This window comes from Canis lupus, chromosome 27 (genome assembly GCF_003254725.2).
Source record: "Canis lupus dingo isolate Sandy chromosome 27, ASM325472v2, whole genome shotgun sequence".
Lineage (NCBI taxonomy): Eukaryota > Metazoa > Chordata > Mammalia > Carnivora > Canidae > Canis > Canis lupus.
In genome coordinates, this window is record NC_064269.1 from 35,625,047 (window position 1) to 35,652,998 (window position 27,952).

At 36.8% G+C, this 27,952-nt stretch overlaps 1 protein-coding gene across 1 annotated transcript; it reads left to right on the plus strand.

The window, feature by feature from the left end:
* Positions 1-122: 122 nt before the first annotated feature.
* Positions 123-25,216, plus strand: LOC112665385 (NKG2-F type II integral membrane protein-like). The gene is made up of 6 exons (XM_025455064.3): positions 123-577; positions 978-1,055; positions 1,532-1,594; positions 1,950-2,101; positions 24,347-24,447; positions 24,676-25,216. Exons 1-6 carry the CDS (start codon positions 391-393, stop codon positions 24,803-24,805), a joined length of 711 nt encoding a protein of 236 aa, XP_025310849.3. The 5' UTR covers positions 123-390; the 3' UTR covers positions 24,806-25,216.
* Positions 25,217-27,952: the final 2,736 nt, after the last annotated feature.

A 27,952-nucleotide genomic window follows, 5' to 3' on the forward strand; every position in this document is an offset into this window, starting at 1 on the left:
GTGTATCGCATGACATTTGAACATATATAATTTTTCTTTTAAAATTTAATTTCACAGAACTACAATTATTCAAAAGAAAAGATCATTGATAAGAACACATCACCTTCCAATAAATAAGTGTCATCAAATTAAAGGAGTTTATTACAGGAAGTTCTTTTATGTACTAAAGCTGTGTCCCAATCAGACTTCTCAATGTTTAACCATGACTGGATTTAAAGCTCTAAGGGAATTAGTACCAGATTTTACATCATCAACTGCAAATGAGTACTATCACCCACCTCACGCTCCACCCAGTGTGACCGTCCTGGCAGTTTCATTACATACAGTCTTCGTCAAGTCCTTCAGTTCAGTTCCACTTGGCACTGTGCTTGCCACTACACAGCTACAGCGATGAATAACCAAGGATGTACCTATGCAGAACTTAATTGGGTGAATAACTCAAAGAGACAGCAAATGAAAGCTAAGGGCACTAAAAATTCCATTTCAGTAACTGAGCAAGAAATAACCTATACAGAATTAAATCTTCAAAATGCTTCTCAGGATCATCCAGGGGAACGAAAGAACTACCACTGCAAAGGTAAAACATTTAAATCACACACAGTGTAACTGTTCTAGAATGTGCTCTGGGGCACATTGGTGGAGAGAATGAGTAGGGAATGATGTCCTATATTTTTCATTTGTAAGGATCAGAGCTTGGAGTTGGTAAATAGTATTGTAGACTAATAGACTAATTTTACTCAAGCACTGTTGTAATTCATAGTCTTTGATAACTCATGGAATATTACCTTTACTGAAAATGCGATGATATATTCTGAGAAAAGATTTCAATGGTAGATACAGTTTGGGGTCCAAATTTCCATATGTGGACTTCGTGTGCATCGTTCGTTCTCTTGTACATAAATTTCCTAAATGATAATTTCCATCCATCCTTTGTCAGTGTTTTCATTTCTGTTCCTAATATTTACTACTATTTCCAGGGAAGATCCTTGCTAGGATGCTGGGAGTCATCTGCTTTGTCTTGATGTCCACTGTGATAACAATAGTTCTTATTCCCTGTAAGTAAGTGTTTGAATGACTATCTGGGAAATTTCATTTTAATGATCATCACTGCCTCAAAGTATCTCATACTGTTATGGAATAGATCTTTCATTTTAATGCATGAATGCTATAAAAGTGGAACAATTATTCTCAATTTGTCAAAAGTATAAATAACAGAATAGTTGTAGAGAGTACTACACATATATTCAGTTTCATTACTCAAAGAGGTGTTCTAGGAGACACATTGAGAAATAAATACAAACTAATTCTTAAGACTGGTTAAACCCAATACTGTAAGAAATGGAGAGGTTTCGTTTTTAATAGGCTTTTGAAATATTTTCTCCCAAATCTTCATTTCTTTGTTAATATTGCTTGGTGAAATAAATTTTATTACAGAATTTTGTAATTCTAAATAATATTCCAAGTTCTAAGTTAAGAAACTGAAATCATAATATATTTATTTCAGTTTAAGTTTTTATGATGATTTCTTTAGTTTTTTCAGTTACTGAAATACTGGAGCAGAACAATTCATCCCTGAAAACAAACATTCAAAAAGGTATAAAATGATTTTCAAATTCTGATATTATTGTTGTTTCTATTTGCCTCAAATTTCCTCCTGCTAAAACATGATAAAAAATCATTTTACTATTCTAAAGAAGTCGTTTTATTCAGTGTTCTTAGGACAATCTTAGATTGATATTTTTGTATGTTTACTTTATATAGGCACATAAATTAGGGAATGACAAGGTAACTATTCTCTGTGAGCATGTGTGAGCATATTTTATTTATATCATCCTGTGAGTGTTCCTAGATATGTATACCTATGTATATACCTATGCAAGCATGTAAATTAATTTGAATTTGTTAATATTCAAATATGTTTTGTATAATATCTCATAATCTCTCTTTAGCTTATCACTGTGGTCATTGTCCAAAAGAGTGGTTTACATATTCCAACCATTGCTATTACATTAGCACTGAAAGAAAACCATGGAATGAGAGTTTGGCATCCTGTGCTTCTAACAACTCTAACCTGCTCTACATAGATGATGAAGAAGAACTGGTAAGATTTCAATGTTCCCAGATTTTATTAAAGCTTATCAATTAATGTCTTTCTCGAGCTCATCTATATTTTTATATGTATTTGTAGTTTATTTTAAAGTCTGTTAATATTCCATAACTTGACTCTATATTTTATTTATATTTTTATTCCTTTAATGTACATTTGATAATTTTCAGTATTGCTTTTCATAGAATACCATCCTTCTATAAATGCTCTTATGCCTGAAATAAAGTTTACTAATTAATTTTACCACACAAGGAAACTAAACATATGATTGTGCAAATTGATCACAAAATAGTTAGAATCATGTAACTACAAATTGAATCATGAAATAAAAGTTTAGAGCCTCTATCAGTCCTGTCAACTTCAATATTATGAAATATCTTCACTTTCAGACTTTATATGAATGGAATCATTCAGTACATATTTTTATGTGTGTCTCCTTGCACTTTCATATGATATTTGTAATCCATCTATATTATGACATTTGTCTATAGTTTGTGAATTTTTACTCCTATCTGATATGATTATGATATTTTAAATCTATTCTTAGAAACTTAGTTCCTTTTTAGTATGTGGGTATTACGAATAATTATTTTATGAAAAGCCTTTTCTATGTCTTTTTTCACATATTATATTTATAATGATATATTTATATAAATATTTATTTATATATGATGCATAACTACATAGTATATGTATATTTAGGCATATAAATATTATATTTATCATAATAGAATAATGATCTAGAAATATAACATCATAATTGTAATTATATATAATTATAATGCAATTTCTTCCAAGCATGAGAATGAAATTACATGGTCATAGATATGTGCATATTTCAATTTATTACATTATTCCAACATTTTTCTAGATTATTGTATAATTTTATTTCATAGTCAAAGGATTTCAATGAAATAATGCACAGTGTCTAAAATATCTTTGTCTTTCTAGCATGGCTTTTTATTTGCCATTATTTTGATTGGAGAGAAAAAATATTTTTGAGACTTTTGTCTGTACCTGTTAGTGTCTGTCATTTGCTCAGTCTGGAATATGTGAGGTAAAGAGAAATTCCATGGCATTTGCTGCCATGTCATTCCCCAGATCTGGAGTGCCTGGTTCTGTAAAGTTTCTCATCATCTGTCTAAATCCTCTTATGGTTGATATATATATATCTCTAGTTGTTTTGGATCTATTTGGTGGGAGGATTAGGGATAAGTATATCCTCTCTATCTTTCCAGAGGGGGAAGTCTGAATTGTAATGATTTTAATTTAATTTTTCCAAGAGTAATAGTGTTGAGCATCTTTTCCTGCACTCATTTGGAATTTTATAGTTTACACTTAGGTTTATGATCAATTCAGAGCATTTTTGCATGTAATATAGGATATGTAATTATTAATATTATATGATAGCCAGTTATTACACAACATTTGTTGAGAGTCTATACTTTTTCCATTGAATGACTTTGCATCATTGTTGAAATTTATTCACTAAATGTGTGTGAGTAAAAGTTTTGCACCTTCTAATTTGTTTCATTAATTTAGTTATTTATTTTATTTCCTTTTCCTTTTTAAAAAATATCCTTTTGTTACAATACATATATATGTATTTATTCTATTTCAGAGTCATCTTGTGTTTTCTAGATCTTTTCATGAACATTTCCTCTATTTTCTTTCTCAAAGATTTTTTTTTTCAAAATAAGAATATAGTTTTATCAAATGCATTCTGCATCAGGGAAATCATTTAATTTATTTTTTCAAGTTTTTATTTAAAACCAGTTAGTTAACTTACCATGTAATATTAGTTTCACGTGTAGAATTTAGTAACTCATCACTTACATACAGGCCCCAGTTCAAGTGCCCTCCTTAATACTCATCACCAATTTAACACATCCCCCTGCCCTCCTCCCCTCCAGGCAGTCTAGTTTGTTCTCTATAGTTAAGAGTATGTTTTCTGGTTTGCCTCTCTTATTTTTTTCCCCTATTGTCATCTGTTTTATTTCTTAATTTCCACATAGGAGTGAAATCATATGATCTTTGTCTTTATCTGACTGACTTTTTTCACTTTGCATAATTCTCTCTAGCTCTATGTCATTACAAATGGCAAAATTTCAATTTTTGGGTCATATTTCATTATATATATAATTATATATTATATATATATATATATATATATATATATATATATCCTATTCTTATCCATTCATCAGGTACATTTGGGCACTTTCCATAATTTGGCTATTAGCAATAAGGCTGCTATAAACATTGGGAAGCATGTATCCCTTTGAATCAATATTTTTGTGTCTTTGGGTAAATATCTAGTAGTGTAATTGCTAGATCATAAGGTAGCTCTATTTTTAACTTTCCAATGAGCCTCCAAACTGGTTTATACCGTGGCTGCACCAGTTGTCATTCCCACCAACAGTGAAGAGGATTCCTAGTTCTGTTTCTCCACATCTACATGAGAACCTGTTGCTTCCTGTTTTGTTCATTTTAGCCATTTTGTCTGGTGTGAGGTGATATCTCATTATAGTTTTGATTTATATTTCCCTATGAGTAATGTTGAGCATCTTTTCATGTGTCTGTTAGCCATTTGCAGGTCTTTGAAAATATGTCTATTCACGTCTTACACCCATTTTTAACTGGATTGATTATTTTTTGGGTGTTCAGTTTTATAAGTTCTCTATAGATTTTGGATACTAAGCCTTTTTCAATTATGTCATTTGTGAATATTTCTCTCATTCAAAGGTTACATTTTAGTTTTGGATGTTTCTTTTGTTTTTTTGTTTTTTTTTATCTTGATGAAGTTCCAATAGTTTATCTTTTCTTTAATTTTCCTTGCCTCAGGAGACATATCTAGTAAGAAGTTGCAATGTTCAATGTCAAAGAGGTTACTGCCTGTGTTCTCTTTTCTTGCTTCATCAAATATTGGTTGACATACAGTTAAATGTGGGTCCATTTCTGGGTTTTCTATTCTGTTCCACTGATCTGTGTCTATTTTGTGCTGGTACCATTGTGTCTTAATCACAGGTTCTTTATAATATATCTTAAAGTTTGAAATTGTGATGCCTCCAGCTTTGCTTTTCTTTTTCAAGTTTACTTTGACTATTCAGGGTTGTTTCCAGTTCCATACAAATTTTAAGAATATTTGTTCTAGCTCAGTGAAAACTGCTATTGGCACCTTGATAGGGATTGCATTGAATGTATAGATTGCCTTGGGTAGTATGGACATTTTTAAAAATATTTGTTCTTCCAACTCATGACCACGGAATATTTTTTGTTGTTTCCTTTTTTTTAAAAGATATTTATTTATTTATTTATCTATCTATTTATTTATTTATTCATTATTTATAGAATGTGAGTGGTGGATGGGGGGGCGGGGACAGAGGGAGAGAGAGAATCCCAAGCAGACTCCGTTCTGAGTGTGAAGCCTGATGTGGGGCTTGATCTTACAACCTGGGATTATGACCTGAGCCAGAATCAAGTCAAATGCTTAAACGATTGAGGAACCCTGGTGATCTGGTTTTTTCATTTCTTTCTTTCATCTTCAAATTCTTTTATCAGTATTACATAGTTTTCACAGTACAGATCCTTTACCTCTTTGGTTAGGTTTATTCCTAGGTGTCTGGTTTTTGGTGCAATTGTAATTGGGATTGATTCCTTGATTTCTCTTTCTGCTGCTTTATTATTAGTGTGTAGAAATGTGACAGATTTCTGTACATTGGTTTTGTATCCTGTGACTTTACTGAATTTGTTTTTCAGTTGCAGCAGTTTTTTGGTGGAGTCTTTTGGGTTTTATCTATAGAGTATCATGTCATCTACAAATAATGAAAGTTTCACTTCTTCCTTGTCAATTTAGATGCCTTTTATCTCTTTTGGTTTTCTGATTACTGTAACTAGGCCTTTCAGGACTATGTTCAGGTGCAGTGGACATCTCTGTCTTGTTCTTGACCATAGAGGAAAAGCTCTCAGTTTTCCCCCCATTGAGGATGATATTAGCTGTAGGGTTTTTACGTATGGCCTTTAAGAGTAGAGTATGTTCCTTATATCAGGACTTTTGATGATTTTTACCATGACTGGATGTTTTCCTTTGTCAAAGTCTTTCCTGCATCTGTTGAGATCATATGGTTCTCCTTTCTTTTACTAATGTCATTTAACAAGTTGACTGATTTCAAACCACCCTTGTACCCAGGAATAAATTTCATTTGATCAAGGCAAATGATTCATTTAATGTACTGTTGGATTAGATAGGTTTGAATTTTGTTGAGAATTTTTGTATTCGTGATCATTAGAGATATTGGTTTGTAGTTCTCTTTTGCAGTGGAGTCTTTGTCTGGTTTTGGAATCATGATAATGCTGGCTTCATAGAATAAGCTCGAAAGTTTTCCTTCCATTTCTATTTTTGGGTGTATTTTAAAAAGAACAGATATCAATTCTTCCTTGTATGTGTGGCAGAATTCCCCTGGGAAGCCAACTCACCCAGGACTTTTGTTTGTTGGGAGATTTTTGATAATTGATTCAATTTATTTGCTGGTTACCCGTTCTGTTTGGATTTTCAATTTCTTCCTGCTTCAGTTTTAGTAGTGACTATGCTTCTATGGATTTAACCCTTTCTTCCAGATTGTCCAATTTGTCGGCATATACTTTTTTGTAATATTCTCTTATAACTGATTGTGTGTCTGTGATATTGCTTGTGGTTTCCCCTCTCTCATTGTGATTTTATTTATTTGGGTTTTTTCTCTTTTTGATAAGTATGACTAGTGATTTGTCAATTTTATTATTTTTTTTTTTAGAGAACTAACTCCTGGTTATTTTGCCCTGTTTTATTGTTATCTTTTCTCTATCATTTATGTCTGCTCTAATTTTTTTAATAAATTTATTTTTTATTGGTGTTCAATTTGCCAACATACAGAATAACACCCAGTATTCATCCCATCAAGTGCCCTCCTCAGTGCCTGTCACCCATTCACCCCCACCCTCTGCCCTCTTCCCCTTCCACCATCCCTAGTTCGTTTCCCAGAGTTAGGAGTCTTTATGTTCTGTCTCCCTTTCTGATATTTCCCACACATTTCTTCTCCCTTCCCTTATATTCCCTTTCACTATTATTTATATTCCCCAAATGAATGAGAACATATAATGTTTGTCCTTCTCCGATTGACTTACTTCATTCAGCATAATACCCTCCAGTTCCATTTGTTGAAGCAAATGGTGGGTATTTGTCGTTTCTAATGGCTGAGTAATATTCCATTGTATACATAGACCACAACTTCTTTATCCATTCATCATTCGATGGACACCAAGGCTCCTTCCACAGTTTGGCTATTGTGGCCATTGCTGCTATAAACATTGGGGTGCGGGTGTCCCGGCGTTTCATTGCATCTGTATCTTTGGGGTAAATCCCCAACAGTGCAATTGCTGGGTCGTAGGGCAGGTCTATTTTTCACTCTTTGAGGAACCTCCACACAGTTTTCCAGAGTGGCTGCACCAGTTCACATTCCCACCAACAGTGCAAGAGGGTTCCCTTTTCTCCACATCCTCTCCAACATTTGTGGCTTCCTGCCTTGTTAATCTTCCCCATTCTCACTGTTGTGAGGTGGTATCTCATTGTGGTTTTGATTTGTATTTCCCTGATGGCAGGTGATGCAGAGCATTTTCTCAAGTGCATGTTGGCTATGTCTATGTCTTCCTCTGTGAGATTTCTCTTCATGTCTTTTACCCATTTCATGATTGGATTGTTTGTTTCTTTGGTGTTGAGCTTAATAAGTTCTTTATAGATCTTGGAAACTAGCCCTTTATCTGATACATCATTTGCAAATATCTTCTCCCATTCTGTAGGTTGTCTTTTAGTTTTGTTGACTGTATCCTTTGCTGTGCAAAAGCTTCTTATCTTGATGAAGTCCCAGTAGTTCATTTTTGCTTTTGTTTCTTTTGCCTTCCTGAATGTATCTTGCAAGAAGTTACTATGGCCGAGTTCAAAAAGGGTGTTGCCTGTGTTCTTCTCTAGGATTTTGATGGAATCTTGTCTCACATTTAGATCTTTCATCCATTTTGAGTTTATCTTTGTGTATGGTGAAAGAGAGTGGTCTAGTTTCATTCTTCTGCATGTGGATGTCCAATTTTCCCAGCACCATTTATTGAAGAGACTGTCTTTCTTCCAATGGATAGTCTTTCCTCCTTTATCGAATATTAGTTGACCATAAAGTTCAGGGTCCACTTCTGGGTTCTCTATTCTGTTCCACTGATCTATGTGTCTGTTTTTGTCCCAGTACCACACTGTCTTGATTACCACAGTTTTGTAGTACAACCTGAAATCTGGCATTGTGATGCCCCCAGATATGGTTTTCTTTTTTAAAATTCCCCTGGCTATCCGGGGTCTTCTCTGATTCCACACAAATCTTAAAATAATTTGTTCTAACTCTCTGAAGAAAGTCCGTGGTATTTTGATAGGGATTGCATTAAACGTGTACATTGCCCTGGGTAACATTGACATTTTCACAATATTAATTCTGCCAATCCATGAGCATGGAATATTTTTCCATCTCTTTGTGTCTTCCTCAATTTCTTTCAGAAGTGTTCTATAGTTTTGAGGGTATAGATCCTTTACCTCTTTGGTTAGGTTTATTCCTAGGTATCTTATGCTTTTGGGTGCAATTGTAAATGGGATTAACTCCTTAATTTCTCTTTCTTCAGTCTCATTGTTAGTGTATAGAAATGCCACTGACTTCTGGGCATTGATTTTGTATCCTGCCACGCTACCGAATTGCTGTATGAGTTCTAGCAATCTTGGGGTAGAGACTTTTGGGTTTTCTATGTAGAGTATCATGTCATCGGCGAAGAGGGAGAGTTTGACTTCTTCTTTGCCAATTTGAATGCCTTTAATGTCTTTTTGTTGTCTGATTGCTGAGGCTAGGACTTCCAGTACTATGTTGAATAGCAGTGGTGAGAGTGGACATCCCTGTCTTGTTCCTGATTTTAGGGGAAAGGCTCCCAGTGCTTCCCCATTGAGAATGATATTTGCTGTGGGCTTTTCATAGATGGCTTTTAAGATGTCAAGGAATGTTCCCTCTATCCCTACACTCTGAAGAGTTTTGATCAGGAATGGATGCTGTATTTTGTCAAATGCTTTCTCTGCATCTAATGAGAGGATCATATGGTTCTTGGTTTTTCTCTTGCTGATATGATGAATCACATTGATTGTTTTACGGGTGTTGAACCAGCCTTGTGTCCCAGGGATAAATCCTACTTGGTCATGGTGAATAATTTTCTTAATGTACTATTGGATCCTATTGGCTAGTATCTTGTTGAAAATTTTTGCATCCATGTTCATCAGGGATATTGGTCTGTAATTCTCCTTTTTGGTGGGGTCTTTGGTTTTGGAATTAAGGTGATGCTGGCCTCATAGAACGAATTTGGAGGTACTCCATCTCTTTCTATCTTTCCAAACAGCTTTAGGAGAATAGGTATGGTTTCTTCTTTAAACGTTTGATAAAATTCCCCTGGGAAGCCATCTGGCCCTGGACTCTTGTGTCTTGGGAGGTTTTTGATGACTGCTTCAATTTCCTCCCTGGTTATTGGCCTGTTCAGGTTTTCTATTTCTTCCTGTTCCAGTTTTGGTAGTTTGTGGCTTTCCAGGAATGCGTCCATTTCTTCTAGATTGCCTAATTTATTGGCGCATAGCTGTTCATAATATGTTTTTATTTTTTATTTTTTTTTAATATTTTTTTTCAATTTTTATTTATTTATGATAGTCACAGAGAGAGAGAGAGAGGCAGAGACACAGGCCGAGGGAGAAGCAGGCTCCATGCACTGGGAGCCCGATGTGGGATTCGATCCCGGGTCTCCAGGATCGCGCCCTGGGCCAAAGGCAGGCGCCAAACCGCTGGGCCACCCAGGGATCCCCATAATATGTTTTTAAAATCGTTTGTATTTCCTTAGTGTTGGTAGTGATCTCTCCTTTCTCATTCATGATTTTATTAATTTGAGTCTTCTCTCTCTTCTTTTTAATAAGGCTGGCTAATGGTTTATCTATCTTATTAATTCTGTCAAAGAACCAACTCCTGGTTCTGTTGATCTGTTCCACAGTTCCTCTGGTCTCGATTTCATTGAGTTCTGCTCGAATCTTTATTAACTCCCTTCTTCTGCTTGGTGTAGGATCTATTTGCTGTTTTTTCTCTAGCTCCTTTATGTGTAAGGTTAGCTTTTGTATTTGAGTTCTTTCCAGTTTTTGAATGGATGCTTGTATTATGATGTATTTCCCCCTTAGGACTGCTTTTGCTGCATCCCAAAGATTTTGAACGGTTGTATCTTCATTCTCATTAGTTTCCATGAATCTTTTTAATTCTTCCTTAATTTCCTGGTTGACCCTTTTGTCTTTTAGCAGGATGGTCCTTAACCTCCACGTGTTTGAGGTCCTTCCAAACTTCTTGTTGTGATTTAGTTCTAATTTCAAGGCATTATGGTCTGAGAATATGCAGGGGACGATCCCAATCTTTTGGTATCAGTTCAGACCCGATTTGTGACCCAATATGTGGTCTATTCTGGAGAAAGTTCCATGTGCACTTGAGAAGAATGTGTATTCAGTTGAGTTTGGATGTAAAGTTCTGTAGATATCTGTGAAATCCATCTGGTCCAGTGTATCATTTAAAGCTCTCGTTTCTTGGAGATGTTGTGCTTAGAAGACCTATCGAGTATAGAAAGACCTAGATTGAAGTCACCAAGTATAAGTGTATTATTATCTAAGTATTTCTTCACTTTGGTTAATAATTGATTTATATATTTGGCAGCTCCCACATTCGGGGCATATATATTGAGGATTGTTAAGTCCTCTTGTTGAATAGATCCTTTAAGTATGATATAGTGTCCCTCTTCATCTCTCACTACAGTCTTTGGGGTAAATTTTAGTTTATCTGATATAAGGATGCCTACCTCTGCTTTCCTTTGAGGACCATTCGAATGGTAAATGGTTCTCCAACCTTTTATTTTCAGGCTGTAGGTGTCCTTCTGTCTAAAATGAGTCTCTTGTAGACAGCAAATAGATGGGTCCTGCTTTTTTATCCAGTCTGAAACCCTGCACCTTTTGATGGGGTCATTAAGCCCGTTCACATTCAGAGTTACTATTGAGAGATATGAATTTAGTGTCATCATGATATCTATTCAGTCCTTGTTTTTGTGGACTGTTCCACTGAACTTCTTTTTAAAGGGGAATTTTAAGAGTCCCCCTTAAAATTTCTTGCAGAGCTGGTTTGGAGGTCACATATTCTTTTAGTTGCTGCCTGTCTTGGAAGCTCTTTATCTCTCCTTCCATTTTGAATGAGAGCCTTGCTGGATAAAGTATTCTTGGTTGCATGTTCTTCTCATTTAGGACCCTGAATATATCCTGCCACCCTTTCTGGCCTGCCAGGTCTCTGTGGAGAGGTCTGCTGTTACCCTAATACTCCTCCCCATAAAAGTCAGGGATTTCTTGTCTCTTGCTGCTTTAAGGATCTTCTCCTTATCTTTGGAATTTGCAAGCTTCACTATTAAATGTCGAGGTGTTGAACGGTTTTTATTGATTTTAGGGGGGGGATCTCTCTATTTCCTGGATCTGAATGCCTGTTTCCCTTCCCAGATTAGGAAAGTTTTCAGCTAGAATTTGTTCAAATACATATTCTGGCCCTCTGTCCCTTTCGGCACCCTCGGGAACACCAATTAAACGTAGGTTTTTCTTCCTCAGGCTGTCGTTTATTTCCCTTATTCTATCTTCATGGTCTTTTAATTGTTTGTCTCTTTTTTCCTCAGTTTCCCTCTTTGCTATCAACTTGTCTTCTAGGTCACTCACTCGTTCTTCCACCTCGTTAACCCTCGTCGTTAAGACTTCTAGTTTGGATCGCATCTCATTCAATTGATTTTTAATTTCTGCCGGATTAGCTCTAAATTCTGCAGTCATGAAGTCTCTTGAGTCCTTTATGCTTTTTTCTAGAGCCACCAGCAGCTGTATAATAGTGCTTCTGAATTGGCTTTCTGACATTGAATTGTAATCCAGATTTTGTAACTCTGTGGGAGAGAGGACTGTTTCTGATTCTTTCTTTTGAGGTGAGGTTTTCCTTCTAGTCATTTTGCTCAGTGCAGAGTGGCCAAAAGCAAGTTGTATTGGGAAAAGGAGAAAAAGAGAGGAGAGAAAGAAGGAAAGAAAAGAGAAAGAGAAAAAAAAGGAAGAAAAAAAAACGAATAAAAAAATGGAAGAAGAAGAGAAAGAAAAAGAAAGGAGAAAAAAAAGGGGGGTGGGGAAGGAAACAAATCAAAAAGCAAAACAAAACAAAACAGAACAAAAAAAAAAAAAAAAAAGAACCACGGGGGAGTATCTTCTGATTCTGTGTACTTTATGTCCCTAGGCTTCCTCTGGAAGTTGTTGTCAGTCAGTAGCTGGTCTTCTGGGGGAGGGGACTGCTGTGCTGATTTTCAGGTGTTAGCAGTTGGGGGAGCTGCTCTGCCCCTGCCTGGTGCAGGGCTCAGTGGGGGTTGTTTACCCCGTGAGGCCGCAGGAGGAACAGCCCCAGTGGCGGGGCAGCTCTGGAAACCTGGATTCAGCCCCCGCAATAACTCCGGAGGTCTCAGTCTGCAGGGCCTGGAGGCTCCTGGGCGGGGCCGCTGATCTGCTCAGCTGGGGCAGGAGCGTCCTCGCTGTCCTGGGCCCTCCCGGCCTCTGCCTGTCCCGGGGGAGGCCGGATCCTGGGCTGTGTCCCGGCGCCCTGTGCTCCGGAGCCTGCGCTGGTGGATTCGCGCTCCCGCCCCGCAGCCCCCTCCGCGGAGCCGCCGCCCGAGCCCCTCTGAGCTGCTCCTGGAACAGCGCAGCCCCGTCCGCACGGAACCTCTTCCTCTGTCCGAGCCCCTCCGAGCTGCTCCCGGGGCCGTGCAGCCCCCTCCGCGGAGCCGCCGCCCGAGTCCCCCCCCCCGCCCGAGCTGCTCCGGGCCCCGCCGTGCGCGCTGCAGCCCTTAGGGAGCTTGGCGCACTCTCCCGGGCGCAGGTGTCTGTTAGTGTCCCCGGGAGCCCGAGCGCATCCCCGCCCTCCTGGGTCCTGTTCTAACTCCCCGGGAGCGCCTTTCCGCCAGGGAAGGTTGGTGCAGCTCCTGCTTCTCCGGGACGGGGCTCTCCTGTCCTGGGGACACTCGCCCCGGCCTCAGCCCGGCTCCTCGCGGGGCCCCTCCCCCTTGGAGGCCTTTGTTTCTTTACTTCTTTTTCCCCCGTCTTCCTACCTTGATAGAAGCGCGAACTCTTCTCACTGTTGCATTCCAGCTGGTCTCTCTTTAATTCTCAGGCCGAATTCATAGATTTTCAGGATGATTGGAAGGTTTTCTAGGTAATTTGGTGGAGACAGGTGATTTGGGGACCCTACTCTTCTGCCATCCTGCCCCTCCCTCTCTAATGCAATTATTTGTATACTTGAATTTAAGTCTGTCATTTTGCTGTATGTTCTATGTATATGTCTTATTTTCTTCTATCTTAACTGATATCTTTTGTATTAAACACATATTATTTTAGTGTTCCATTTTAAACCCTTTGTTGATATCAAAGCTCTAATTTTAAATTATATTCTCGTCATTCCTGTAAGTAGAACAAATGTATCTTCTGTTTGTTTTTATTGAGATATAGCTTACATATAGCATTGCATATATTGCAGTATGATTACCGTCATAATATTAGCTAACACCTTTGTCATGTCATAGGTTTATCATTTCTTTTTTGTGTTGGAGACAGTTAAGATTTAGTCTCTTTGCAACTTTGAAGTTTCTAATATGCTAATGCTGACTACAATCACTATGTTGTACATCAGGTCTACAGAACTTATTTATCTTCCAGTTGTAACTTTGTACACTTAAACAACATCTCCCCAGTTTCCCCGCCTCTTAGGCCCAGGTAAACAACATCTGACTGTATTTTACAAGTTCAAGTTTTTTAGATTCTACATACAAGTAAGATCACACAGTATTTGTGTATCTCTGTCTAATGTATGTCACTTAGTACAATGCTTCCAAGGTCCATCCATTTGTCATGAATAGCAAGACTTCATTTTTGGGGATGGCTGAGTAACATTTATGTTTTTGTGATATATATATATCACAAAAGGTATATATATATATATATCACAAAAGGTATATATATATATATATATATATATATATATATATATATATATACACCTTCTTAACCCTTTATCTGTTGGCAGACATATGTTTGCTTTCATTTGTTGGCTGTTGTAAGTAATGTAATGAGCATGGCTGTGCAGATATTTCTTGCAGATACTGATTTCAGTTCCTTTTAATATATACCAAAGAATGAGATTACTGAATTATATGATAGTTCTGTTTTTAATTTTCTTTGGAAATTACCATATTATTTTCCATTGTGTCTACAACAATTTATTTTCCCACCAAAAGTCTTCCTTTTCTTCACATTCTACCAATATTTGTTATCTTTTCTCTTTTTGATAAAACCCATTCTACTAGATGTGAGGTGATCATATCATTGCTTTATACTCATTGATTTGCATTTCCCTGATTAATTGTGTGGTTGAACGCCTTTTCATATACCTATTGCCCATTTGTATGTCCCCAGAAAACTGACTACTCAGGTCCTTTGTCCATTTTAAAAATTGGATTATTCTGTTCTTTATTATAGTGTTGTATGAGTTCTTTATATATTTTGGAAATTAGCCCTTTATCAGATATATGGTTTGCAATTATATTCTCTCATTCTATGCTGTCTTTTCAATTTTTTGACTTTCCTTTGCTGTGCAGAATCTCCTTATCTAATGTGGTCTCACATTTTTATTTTATTTTTTTGATGTCTGTGCTTCTGTTGACTTATTCTAGACAGCATTGCCTAAATCATTGTCAGGGATCTTTTTCCTTTTGCTTGTACCAGTGATTTTACACTTTTCATATATTTTTATTTTATTAATTTGGGTTTTATTGTTTGTTTTGGCTTAAAGAATTCCCTTTAGCATTTCTGTGGGGTACATCTAGTGCTTATGCTGCACGGCTTTAACAGATACCAGCGGAGTCATGATGCTGCAATCCTGTGATTGCCATCCAAGGCCAGAGTTGAAACTTTGATTCACCATCCCCTGAGATGGTGTGAAAATCTTATCTCTCCTTTATTTCTGAATGGTAGCTTTGCTGAGTAAGGCATTCTTGGTTGACAGCTATTTTTTTCTCCTTTGATATCTTTAAAATATTATCTCAACTTCTGGGGAAGTACCAAGTAAGAAGCTTACCTCATCTCATGGATACAACTAGGTAACACCCACATCACTGTTAATAACCTAGAAAATGACCCAAAGACTTATAGAAAAGACTATCTACTGCTGATTATAGGGAAGAGGCTACCTCCAAGAAGATAGGAAATCCAGAGTCAATCAGGAGCTAAGCAGACCTGCAGAACTGTTCATGGGAAGAAGGGCTGCCATGGGTGTATAGAAAGAAGAGAAAGAATCCTCACACAAAGCACCACAGGCCTGGAGAGCTCATTCAGGGAAAAAGAATCCTATAATATTGGCTTGAAAACCAGAGTTTATTTTGTGAATTCTTATAATCAATGGGATCTAAGACCTGGAATGTTAAAAAAGAAATGAATAGTCTCATCTCTAGGTGAGGCTGAGGGAGCTATAGAAAACTCAGTCCCCGCCCTTAAAGAGTCTGCACCACAAACAACAGGTTGAGACACACCATAGAAACAGCAGCTTGAAAAACACCTGGGACATACAGGAAAGAGATGTATTTACTAATTTCAGAGCATGTGTAGGGAAGCAGAGTTCTTCAAAGGAACAAAGGAGCTAGCCAGCAGCATTTCACTCCACTGCCCCCTGGTATAGAGACAAGGACATGTGCAGGAACCAGTGGTGATCTAATGTACTCCACCTAACTTGCTAACACTATGTATCACCCTTAGTTCCCTGCAGTCATGGCTTCTCCAGCCAGGCCTCTGTTCCAGGTCTCTTCCACCTGAACAAAACTTGTTAACATTGTGTGCCCTGCCCTATTTCTCCTGGGAACCTACTACCTCCAACATTCCCTTGTCCAGAGCCCATCCAAAACTGTGCCACAAGCCTCGCAGTATGCAAGCAGCCCCAGCAGGGGATAATACCAGTCTGAAGGATTTTTGCCCTGGGGAAGAAAGGTAGATAACCACACACACAGGTCTAATTGTGGCCTCATCAGAGGGCTGAGGGTAGACATATGGTCTCACTCTAGGCCCTGCCCACTAATGGAGCTTCTCATGGGAGAACACAGGGAGAATAGTCTTCAGTTCTATGCTATTGCATGTTTGGAAATGCGTGGTCTGATTCACCTCAAGCCCAAGTAGGCCTCAGACAGGACCAAACCCTGCCCCCGACAGACAATGAGAGCCATTGCAGATGACTGGACTCAAGGTGAAAGTAGCTCAGCCACAAGAGCAGGGCTCACACAACAAAAACAGGAGACATCCCTGAAATGCCTGAATCCACTGAAGAACAAGGGACATTAAGTATCAGGGCACTACAGGAACTCTTCTTCATAAAGCTCTTATTTTTAAGAGTAGGAGATGTAGCTGACTTTCTTAACACAGAAAAACAGATATAGAGTTAGATGGACTATCATGAAGAAAATAGTGGCTTTGATGACACACTGGAACAGATGGATTTAAAAGGTATATTCAGAACATTCCACTCTATTAGAGCAGAATACACATTCTTTTCAAGTGCACATGTAACATTATCCAGAATAGGCCAAAAAACTGGTCTCAACAAATTGAACAAGATTGAAGACATACCAAGCATCTTTTTATTTTCTTATAAATTTATTTTTTATTGGTGTTCAATTTGCCCAGGCATCTTTTATCACAATGCTCTGAAAGTAGACATAAACTACAAGAAAAAAATGTGGGAAGAACACAAACACATGAAAGTTTAATTTCACATTACTAAACAATGAATGAGTCAGCTAAGAAATCAAAGAGGAAATTAAAAAAATACATGGGGTCAAATGATATTGAAAGCACAATACTGTAAAATCTTTAGGATGCAGCAAAAAAGATTTAAGAGGGAAGTTTATAGCAATATAGGTCTACTTCAGGAAGCAAGAAAAATCTCATATAAACAACCTTTACATCTAAAGGAGCTAGACAAAGGATAACAGACTAAGCCCAAAACCAGCAAAAGGAAGTAAATAATAAAGTTTATATTGTATCAGATTATTATATTAGGAATAGATGATATAGGGCACCCAAGTGTCTTAGTCAGTTGGGTGTCCAACTCTTGATTTGGTTGGGGTCATAATCTCAGGGTTGTGGGATCAAGCCCCTCATTGGGCTCCAGGTGCTCAGCAGACTTGGCTTGGGATTCTCTCTTCCTCTCTTTCTGTCCCTCACCCTGCTCAGTGTTTCTCTTTCTCTATATAAATAAAATCTTTTTAAAAAATGTAAATAAATGATACAGAAACCTGTAAGAAATGGATAAATGAAATGGATAAATTCCTAAAAACATATAACCTCACAAAATTGAATCAGGAAGGAGTAGAAAATTTGAACAGATTGATTACCAGCAATGAAATTGAACAGGCAACCAAAAAAACTGTCAATGAACAAAAGTCCAGGACCAGATGGATTCACAAATAATTCTACAAAGGATCCAAAGAGGAGTCAATACTTTGTCTTCTCAAAGTATTCAAAAAAATAAAATAAAATAACAAAGGAAGTGGATGGATGCTTCCTAATTCATCCTGTGAAGTTAGGATTACCCTGATATCAAAATCCAATAAAGACACTAGGAGAAAAGGGAACTACAGGCCATTATCTCTGATGAACATAGATGCAAAGTCCTCATTAAAATGTTAACATACTAGATCCAACAATATACTAAAAGAAGTTATTTGCACCAATCAAGTGGGATTTATTCCGGGGATGCAAAGGTGGTTCAATATTTGCAAATCAACCACTGTGATACATCACATCAATGAGAGAAAGGATAAAACTCATATGATAATTTAGATGGAGAAAAACCATTTGACAAAATACAAAATGCATTTTTGTTAAAAATCCGCAACATAAATAGATTTAGAGGTAATTTATCTCAACAGAATACAGTCCACACGTGAAAACTCCACATCTGGCATCATCCTCAATGATGAAAAACAGAGCTTTCCCCCTAAGGTCAGGAAAAAGACAAGGATGTCCACTCTCACCATTTTTATTCAACATAGTACTGGAAATCCCAATCATAGCAATTAGACAACAAAAAGAAATAAAAGGCATCCAAGCTGTTAAGGAGAAGTAAAACTTCTGTTTTACTGTTTGCAGATGACATGATACTTTATATAGAAAACCCTAAAGATGTAACAATGAAACTACTAGAACTTCAAATGAATTCAGCAAGATGGCAGGACACATACCAATGTACAGAAATCTGGTGCTTTCCCAATATACCAATAATTAAATAGCAGAAAGATATTTAAGAAAACAATCTCATTTAAAAATACACCATAAAGAATGTGTCAAAATAATAAAATACCTAAGAATAAACTTAACCAAGGAGGTAATAGATGTATATTCTAATAACTATAAATTATTAATGAAAGAAATTAAAGATGACACAAATGGAAAGACATTCCATGCTCAAGGACTGGAAGAACAAACACTGTTAAAATGTCCATACTGTCCAAAGAAATCTACAGATTTAATATAATTCATACCAAAATAGCAACAGCATTTTTTACAGAACTTGAGCAAATAATCCTAAAATTTGTATGGAATCACAAAAGACTTCCAACAGCCAAAGCTATTTTGAAAAAGAACAAAACTGGAGATATCAGTTTTCATGATACACTACAAACCTGTAGTAATCAAAACAGTATGGTAGAGGCACAAATAAAGACACAGATAGATCAATAGAACACAATAAAGAACCCAGAAATAAATCCGTAAGTTCATATTCAATTAGTCTTTGACAAAGGAAGAAAGAATATGCAAGGGGAAAAAGTCTCTTAAAGAATGTTGGTTAAATTGGACTTCTACAAGCAAATGAATAAAACTGGACCACTTTTTTGCACCATACAGAAAAAGAAACTCAAAATGGATTAAGGACCTAATATGAGACCTGAAAACCATAAACATCCTAGAAGAGAGAACAGACAGAAATTCTCTGACATAGCCCATAGCATCATTGTTCTAGAAGTGTCTCCTGAGGCAAGGTAAATAGAGGGAAGGTAAACTATTGGGATTATATCACAATAAAAAGCTTCTGCACAGCAAAGGAAAAGATCAACCAAACTAAAACACACCCGACTGTGTGGGAGAAGATATTTGCAAATGACATATCTAGAAGTGGTTAGTATCCAAAATACATAAAGAACATATACAACTCAATACCAAAAATCCCCCCAGGTAGTTCAATTAAAATATGGGCAGAAGACATGAACAGACACTTCTCCAAAGAAGAAATGCAGATAGCCAACAGACGCATGAAGAACATCACTGATCATCAGGGAAATGTCAATCAAAACTGTAATGAGATATCACCTCATGCCTCAGAATGGTTAAAATAAAAAACAGAAGAAATAAAAAGAGTTTTCAAGGATATGGAGAAAAAGGAAGGAACCCTTGTGCACTGTAGGAGTGCAAACTGATGCGGCCACTGTATTAAGTATTGAGATTCCTTAAAAGATTTAAAACTAGAACTACCTTATAATCCAGTATTTCCACTACTGAATATTTATCCAGAGAATACAAAAACACTAATTTGAAAAGGTGTAGGTAGCCCTATGTTCATTGTTTTATGTTTTATGCCCGAGTAATATTTCATTACTCGGGCATAAAAAGGCATGAAATCTTGTCATTTGCAAATAACATGGATGGAGCTAGAGAGTATTATGATGCTAAGTGAAATAAGTCAGTCGGAGAAAGAGAAAAACCATATGATTTCACACTACGTGGAATTTAAGAACCAAACAAATGAACCAGGAAAGAAAGAGACAAACCAAAAATCCAGACACTTAATAATGGAGAACAAACTGATGGAAACCAGAAGGGAAATGGAAACAGGGGATGGATGAAATAAGTAAAGTGGATTAAGAATATCCTTATCATGGGTCATCTGGGTGGTTCAGTGATATGCCTTTGGCTCGGGTTATGATCCCGGACTTGATCCAGTCCTGAGATCAAGTCCCACATCAGGCTCCCCACAGGGAGCCTGCTCTGCCCTCTGACACATCTCTGCCTCTCTCCGTGTGTTTCTCATGAATAAATAAAATTTCAAAAAAAAAAAGAATATTCTTATCATGATGAGCAATGAGTAATGTATCTAGACGTTGAATTACTTTATCGTATACGTAAAACTAATATAACACTGGATGTTAACTATGGTGCAATAAAAAAAATCCCATTCTACTCTCTACTGGCCTGGGCATGAGAGGAATGTTCAGCGAGGATAGCCTTCTTGGTGACCCTTCTGGCTTGCTGACACTCAAAGCCCTCAAAGCAGCATTGGAGCTATAGTCCTAGGATCAAGTGCAAGTGAAACCACCACGATGCCATGTCCAGTGGCACAGCTTTACTTGTCACTATTGCATGATGTCTAGAGTAGAGGCATATGCCAATATCCCATGGACACTGTACTTGGGTCTCAAAGGATAATCCCTGTGACTCAGGCTAGTAAAGGAAATGCATCAGTGACACAGATTCTGGGATTATGTGGTTCAGTATTGCTTGGGACCAGAGGCAGGGTCTAATAGTCTGGGATGGTGGAGTCAAAGGTTCAGCTCTGGCCTAGCTGGCAGTCTGGGAATGCTCAAAAAATTTCCATGTAAATTAATGGTATTAACTTATTCAATTTGTACCATATTAACCTAAAAACTGTTTCATAGCAATATTTCAGATTCAGATAGTAAGGGAAACCTGCACTTCCAAAAATGTGTTAAAGCCAGTTAACACCAGTTTCTGAGCACCAATTATACAAATTTTTTTCAACACTGTGTTCATGATTTCATGTTAGTGACTTGAAATAAACCATTCAAGGTGATTTGCACCACAAAAATCAACAAATGCTAAAAAAAAAAAAAATAAGGCATAAATCCCCTTCCAATGTGCCCAATTACCAGCACAAGGTTGTATTTATATATGGTATAGACCAACCATACAGTGGTATGATGGTTTTAAATGATCTTATCTTTTAAAGAAATAGAGAAAAAAACACACACAGATTCTTAAATTTACCCACATACTTACTATTTATATTGCCGCCTTCTTCTTCTTCTCCTTCTTCTTCTCCTTCTTCTTCTCCTTCTTCTTCTCCTTCTCCTTTCTCCTCCTCCTCCTCCTCCTCCTCCTCCTCCTCCTCCTTCTTCTTCTTCTTCTTCTTCCTCCTCTTTTTTTTCTATTGCCTTTTTGTGGATATATGTTACCAACTAGTGTCATGTACTTTTAGCTTGAAAAACATTTCTGGAGAACATGTCTGCTCAGAAGAAATTCATAGGTTTTGTGTGTGTTGTTAGGTCCTTGTGTACCTTCTTTTTTTGCAAGATTGTTTTGCTGAATTTAGAATTCTTTTTTGACAAGTTTCTTTGTTTTGTTTTGCTTTCATTTGGAGGTTTCTGATTTGTGTTTTGTTTTTAATTTTTTTCCAGTACTTTCAGCTCTTTGATTTTGACCTTCTCTGTCTTTTATTCTTCATAGTTTCTGGTGAGAACTCCTCTACTAATCATATTATTAGTTGTAATGAGTAGTTTTTCTCTGGTGCCTTCAAGATCACCTCTTTTTGTTTGTTTACTTTCTATTTTATTTTTTAATCGTGTTAAAAATAATAGAAAATTTATCATATTACCCATTTATTTAAAAAATAAACTTTATTTATGAGAGTAGGTTTAGGTTCGCAGCAAAACTGAGACAAGGCACAGAGGTGTCCTATATACCACTACTGTCTACATCTGTATAGCCTTTCCCATTATCAATATCCCCCACTTGAGTGGTACATTTGCTACAACTGATGAATGTACATTCACCCATCTTTATTACTGAAAGACCTTAGTTTAAATTAAGATGTACTCTTGATTTTGTAATTTTTTTGAGTTTGGAGAAATGTGTAAAGACATTTTATATAGAATAGTTTCACTGGCCTAAAAATCTTCCGTACTTCACCTATTAATTCTTCCCTTCCTGCTAAATACTGGCAACCACTGATATTTTTACTTTTTCCATAGTTTTATTTTTCTCTGGGATTTTGTATAGTAGGAATCACACATCTCACATCTTATCCATTACATTTTAAAGTACATTTTAACATTTTATGTCATGTATCTTAACCAACTTTAATCAGATAGTTTGAGTGCTAACTATATTCACATCATTGTCCAACAGATTTCTAGAACTTTTGCCTTTTAAAACTGAAACTCTATACTCTTTGAAAATAATTCCCCTCCTCCACTTTCCTTTCAACCCTTTTCAATCGTCATTCTATTTTCTATCTTTGACTACTTCGATACATCATATAAGTAGGATAATATACTCTTTTGTGTGTGACTGGCTTATTTCACTTAGTGTAATGTTCTGGGGTTTCGTCCATGTTGTAGCATGTAACAGGATTTCCTTCCTTTGCAAGGTTGAATTGAACAACAATATTACTTTAAAATACTTTTTTCTAATAAATTTAACATCTTTTCTCAGTAAAAATTTCTATTAGCCTTGTTTTCCTGTAGTATATAGACATTTCTCACTTTCTATGCATGTTTTAAATTTTGGTAGATATTTTGAAAATATAGTTTTTTTTAAATGTTCTTACCTAAATAAGATCATTGGATTATTTTTTTATTTTTTTATTTATTTATGATAGTCACACAGAGAGAGAGGCAGAGACACAGGCAGAGGGAGAAGCAGGCTCCATGCACCGGGAGCCCGACGTGGGATTCGATCCTGGGTCTCCAGGATCGCGCCCTGGGCCAAAGGCAGGCACCAAACCACTGCACCACCCAGGGATCCCTGAAAATATAGTTTAATGAACATGCATTGTATTTCATTTTTCTTAGATTTTTTTTTATTTCTGGAACTTCGATAACTTTTAACACAGAGTCTTCTCCGAATTGCCAGCTGATATTTCTGCTCCGTTTTCTCACATTCTTATTATTTTTATTTTCTAGCCTACCTTTCTAGAGATTGGCTTTGTGATTTTGTACCTTAGATGTTAACCACTAATATTTTTTAAAGGATGTATTCAAATATTGCGTCAGTAGGGTTTCCACCCTTTGCCATGTGATGTGTGTGCATGTGTGTGTTTGCGTGAGTGTGTGTGGGTGTGTGTGGGTGTCAGAGAGACAGAGAGAGAGAGAGACTGGGAGTACCCATAAATTTACTATCAGTTTTCAACTCTCTTTCAGTTTCACTTTTAATTGGGTTTATCTGGGTCTTCTCTACATGTAGGCACATTTTTTTTTCCATCAGCCTGGAGTGTGTAGAGAGAGCTAATGTCATCACTTCTGTTGTACTTTCACTTTCAATATCTTCCCGTTTTATTTATGGGAGATAAATCCACTTTAGAAAGTTTGAGTCTTCCTCAATCTTTATCAGGTAAATTCTCCACTTTGAGCTGCAAAAGCATTGGGCCATTTATCCCTTTTCCCATTGTTCATACATCTGCTCCTGTGGCAACAGCCCCAGTGATTTTTGTAGCCTTTCCAAAATTATAAATACTACAATTCTTCTTGGTCACTGACCTAAGACAGGCAGATGGGGAGGCATGGGAGCAGTCCTAGGCAAAAACATTACAAACGTACTTTTTACTTGAATCTCTAGGAGTTTTTTCAATAATAAATATTTCATAAATTATTACTAACCTTTGATCAATGATCAGAACTCTGAAATTGTTATCTTTGGCAGATCGTCCTCTGCACTTAGTCTTACTAAGATATTTTCGTAATGTGCCCAGTGTGTAACATTATATTATAATTTGGAAGATTCTATAGGGGCACCCGGGTCGCTCACTCAGATAAGCATCAGGCCCTTGATTTTGGTTCAGGTCATGATCTCAGGGTCTGAGATGGAACCCCCTACCCTCCTGTGGGGCTTTGCCCTGAATGTGGAGCATGTTTGAGATTTTCCACTCCCCCTCCTAAAATAATAATAATAATAATAATAATAATAATAATAATAATAATGTAAGAAGGAAGTAACTTTATTTATTGCTACAAAATTTAAATGAGCTTAAGAGCTTTATTTTATAACTAATAAAATCTATTTCCTCATAGTATATGTTGAAGTTCTTCATTTCCTCTTCATGGATTAGAGTCTCCCGGAGAAGCAATAATTCATGGGTGTTGCCTAAAGGCTTAACTTTCTTTTCCAAACAGTAAGTTTCTCAAGATTTCCTATATTTTATACCATAAAGGAATTAGTCATGCAAAGAAAAAAGCATTATGTGATAACTATATAAACACAGTGATTGAGTGTTTCCATAAAAAATGAGAGAAAATGGTCAGATTTAGATATATAACTGCTAGTAAATGAATTGTTTCTTCATGAAAATATTAAATTACACATTGCTAAGATTAATTAGATATTATTTTCTATATTTCAGGTTGTCAGTAACTTCAGGGAGAGACAATTGTACATTTCTATATCTTCATATAAACAACAAAATTTCTTTTGCATCCTGCGTAGAAAGAAAAACATATGTCTGTAAGCACCAGATACTTAAGCTTACCTAAATTTGGTATAATGCTATCTCATTATCTAGAAAGAACACATTTCTCTTTTCTTCAAGCTGTATGATTATTTACTCAGTTATTTTTTAAAGACATTTTTGAGAGCAATTTTAGATTCACAACAGAATTAAGAGGAAGGTACTGAGATTTCCTATATTGCCCCTGTCTGCACCCCTGATAGCTTCCCCTGTTATCAACATCACTCACTAGAAATGGTTCATTTGTTGCCAAGTATGAATCCATAGTGATGCATTATACTCACCGTACGTCCAAAGTATACCTGAGATTTCTCCCTTGATGAGTAGAACTATTTTTCAACCTTTATTTAATGTAAAAATATATATACTCAGGAACATGTTATTATACATTTTAAGCTTTTGTATTTACTAAAATAAATTATATATAAATTACAAATCATAATATAAAGCACTGTTATTATAAAGTCCTCAATAAGGTGAACACTTCCACTCATATTTCCAAATTAATCGACTTGTCCTAGCCCTTAAAGGAGCTACAAATGAAGGTTGAGCAACTCAGGGTGGCAAGGTTATCAGTCAGTTTTGAGGAAGGCGACAGAAACCAGGAGAAGTTCGATATAAAGCGTTATTAACCATTTGCAAGGGAAAGCCTTCAGAAAGGAGATGAAAGAAAGTTATAAGGATACTGTAAAGGAAGGATTTCTGAGAAAGCCAGATCTACTCTCTGAAGATGGGATTCAGATGTCACCGAAGACAATGTGGCTACACAGCTTCATGGCAGACATGCTCACGGGATTGGCCTGGGACGGAGCAGCTGCACAGACCACAGGCTGAAGGTGGTGAGGATGGATCTCAGGCTGTGACGGGCAAGCAGGAAGGACCCCTGCCAGAGTGTAAGTGTGTAGAGGCTGGAGGATGGGAAACTTTGACTGATATTGGCCACAAAATCTTACTGGAGGTTGAAAACACACGACTTCCTGCCTGCATGCAGCTGGCAACCAAGCCACAGTAGCCAAACACCATGAAAACACCTTGAAACCAGGAAGAAAAGACCTTTCTGCAGCAGTGTCTTGGTTTTTTTTTTTTGTTTTTTGTTTTTTTTTTTTTATAAAATTTATTTTTTATTAGTGTTCAATTTACCAACATACAGAATAACACCCAGTGCTCATCCGGTCAAGTGCCCCCCCCCCCCCCCCCCAGTGCCCGTCACCCATTCACCCCCACCCCCGCCCTCCTCCCCTTCTACCACCCCTAGTTCGTTTCCCAGAGTTAGGAGTCTTCATGTTCTGTCTCCCTTTCTGATATTTCCCACACATTTCTTCTCCCTTCCCTTATATTCCCTTTCAGTGTCTTGTTAATTGCCTTCACCAATAGGACACAACCTCATGTGAGCTAACAAGGGAGAGAAGTTGATAGCACCTAGCTCCATTATCTGACAACAGTAAGGGCAGTAAGGGATCGATGAGGGGCTGGGAGTACTCAGTTGTTAACAGGCACTCAGGGTGATCATGGAGCCAGCACCGGGTGGCTGTATAAGAGCCTTTCACATCTGCCCCACTTCCTCAGATTTGGAACCAGAGTGTGTTTTTAGAATCTGTTTTAGTGCAGTACTGTGAAAGGTTAGGTTCATTATTGGTAGAGATTGCTTTCTCCTTGGATAATAGCCAGTAGTTTTTGGTCCTTTTTCTTGTCTGTTGCTTTCCTGGGTTTCAGATATTTTGGGAGAGATATTGTTTATTAAATTCTCTATGTCCTTGGATGCACTTGCATGGCTTAGTGGTTGAGGGTCTGCCTTTGGCTCAGAGTGTGGTCCCAGAGTCCTGGGGTCAAGTTGCACATCAAGCTCCAGGTAAGGAGCCTGTTTCTCCCTCTGCCTATGTCTCTGCCTCTCACTCTGTGTCTCTCATGAATAGATAAATAAAATCTTAAAAAAAATCTCTATGTTCTCACTTCTGTCACTATTATTACCAAGTTTGAATGTGAAAAAATAAAAGGTTAAATAATGAAGATAATAAGAATTTAAAATGTATAGATATTTGTGTGAGTCAAACAACTAGTTATTACCAGAATTAAGAACAAACATTAGTAATTTGACAATGATTAAGAGATTTTTCTACCCTAATTCAATGACCTTCAGAGAGAGATATATATTAAACTCAATTATTATTTGCATAATAAATTTATATTTCATATGCATTTATCTCTTTGAATATAGACATATTCTTTTTAAAATATTTTATCTATTTATTCATGATATACAGAGACAGAGAGAGAGAGGCAGAGACACAGACAGAGGGAGAAGCAGGCTCCATTCAGGGAATCTGATGTGGGACTCGATCCCGGGTCTCCAGGATTATGCCGTGGGCTGAAGGCAATGCTAAACCACTGAGCCACCCAGCCTGCACAGACATATTCTTTATATTTTTATATTTATTTCCCCTGTTAACACAGAGTAGGTGAATATTCAAAATTAATATAATACATAAATAGTAGTTGTAGCTAATTGCAAAAATTGTGTTACCAACAACCTAAGATTTCAATCGCATTTAAAAATAAGAATTTATTCCTTATTCACCCTTTTGTGGTTTGACTGTGTTTCAGTTGATGGAGGTTTGGGTTTGTATGAATTTGGCTGTAAACCACAGATGCAGCTCAGATCTCTTTTATATATTTTATTCTTAGAACAGTGGGATATCTGGTATATGACCTATTTAAAAAGAGATTTGCAGCTCTTCAAGGGGCCAGCAGATATGTGGTTCTTAATTTTGCACTCTGAACTCAAAAGGTGCCACTTTCCCACTCACCATATATTGTGAAAATAAGTCACATGGCCAAACCTATCAATAATTGTTTGCAAAGTATACTGTTTTCAACTGGTCAGTTGGAGGAAATATGGGTTCACTGAAAAATAACCTAATCTACCACAATGACCATAGGAATATTTTTCTCATTATATTTCATGAGATATCTTTGTTTGTAAAAAATATACATTAAGAAATAAAAAATATCACACTTTCTTAACCTCCTATCTAGAGTTTTGTTTCCTCTATGACAAAACTTATTATAAACTAGCTTTGTATAGTGGTAAACATCATCATGCAGATGTTCACCTAGGTCTTTGATCAACTTAACAGCAGTGAGTATACAGTCTGGTATAAAGTTTAAGGACATC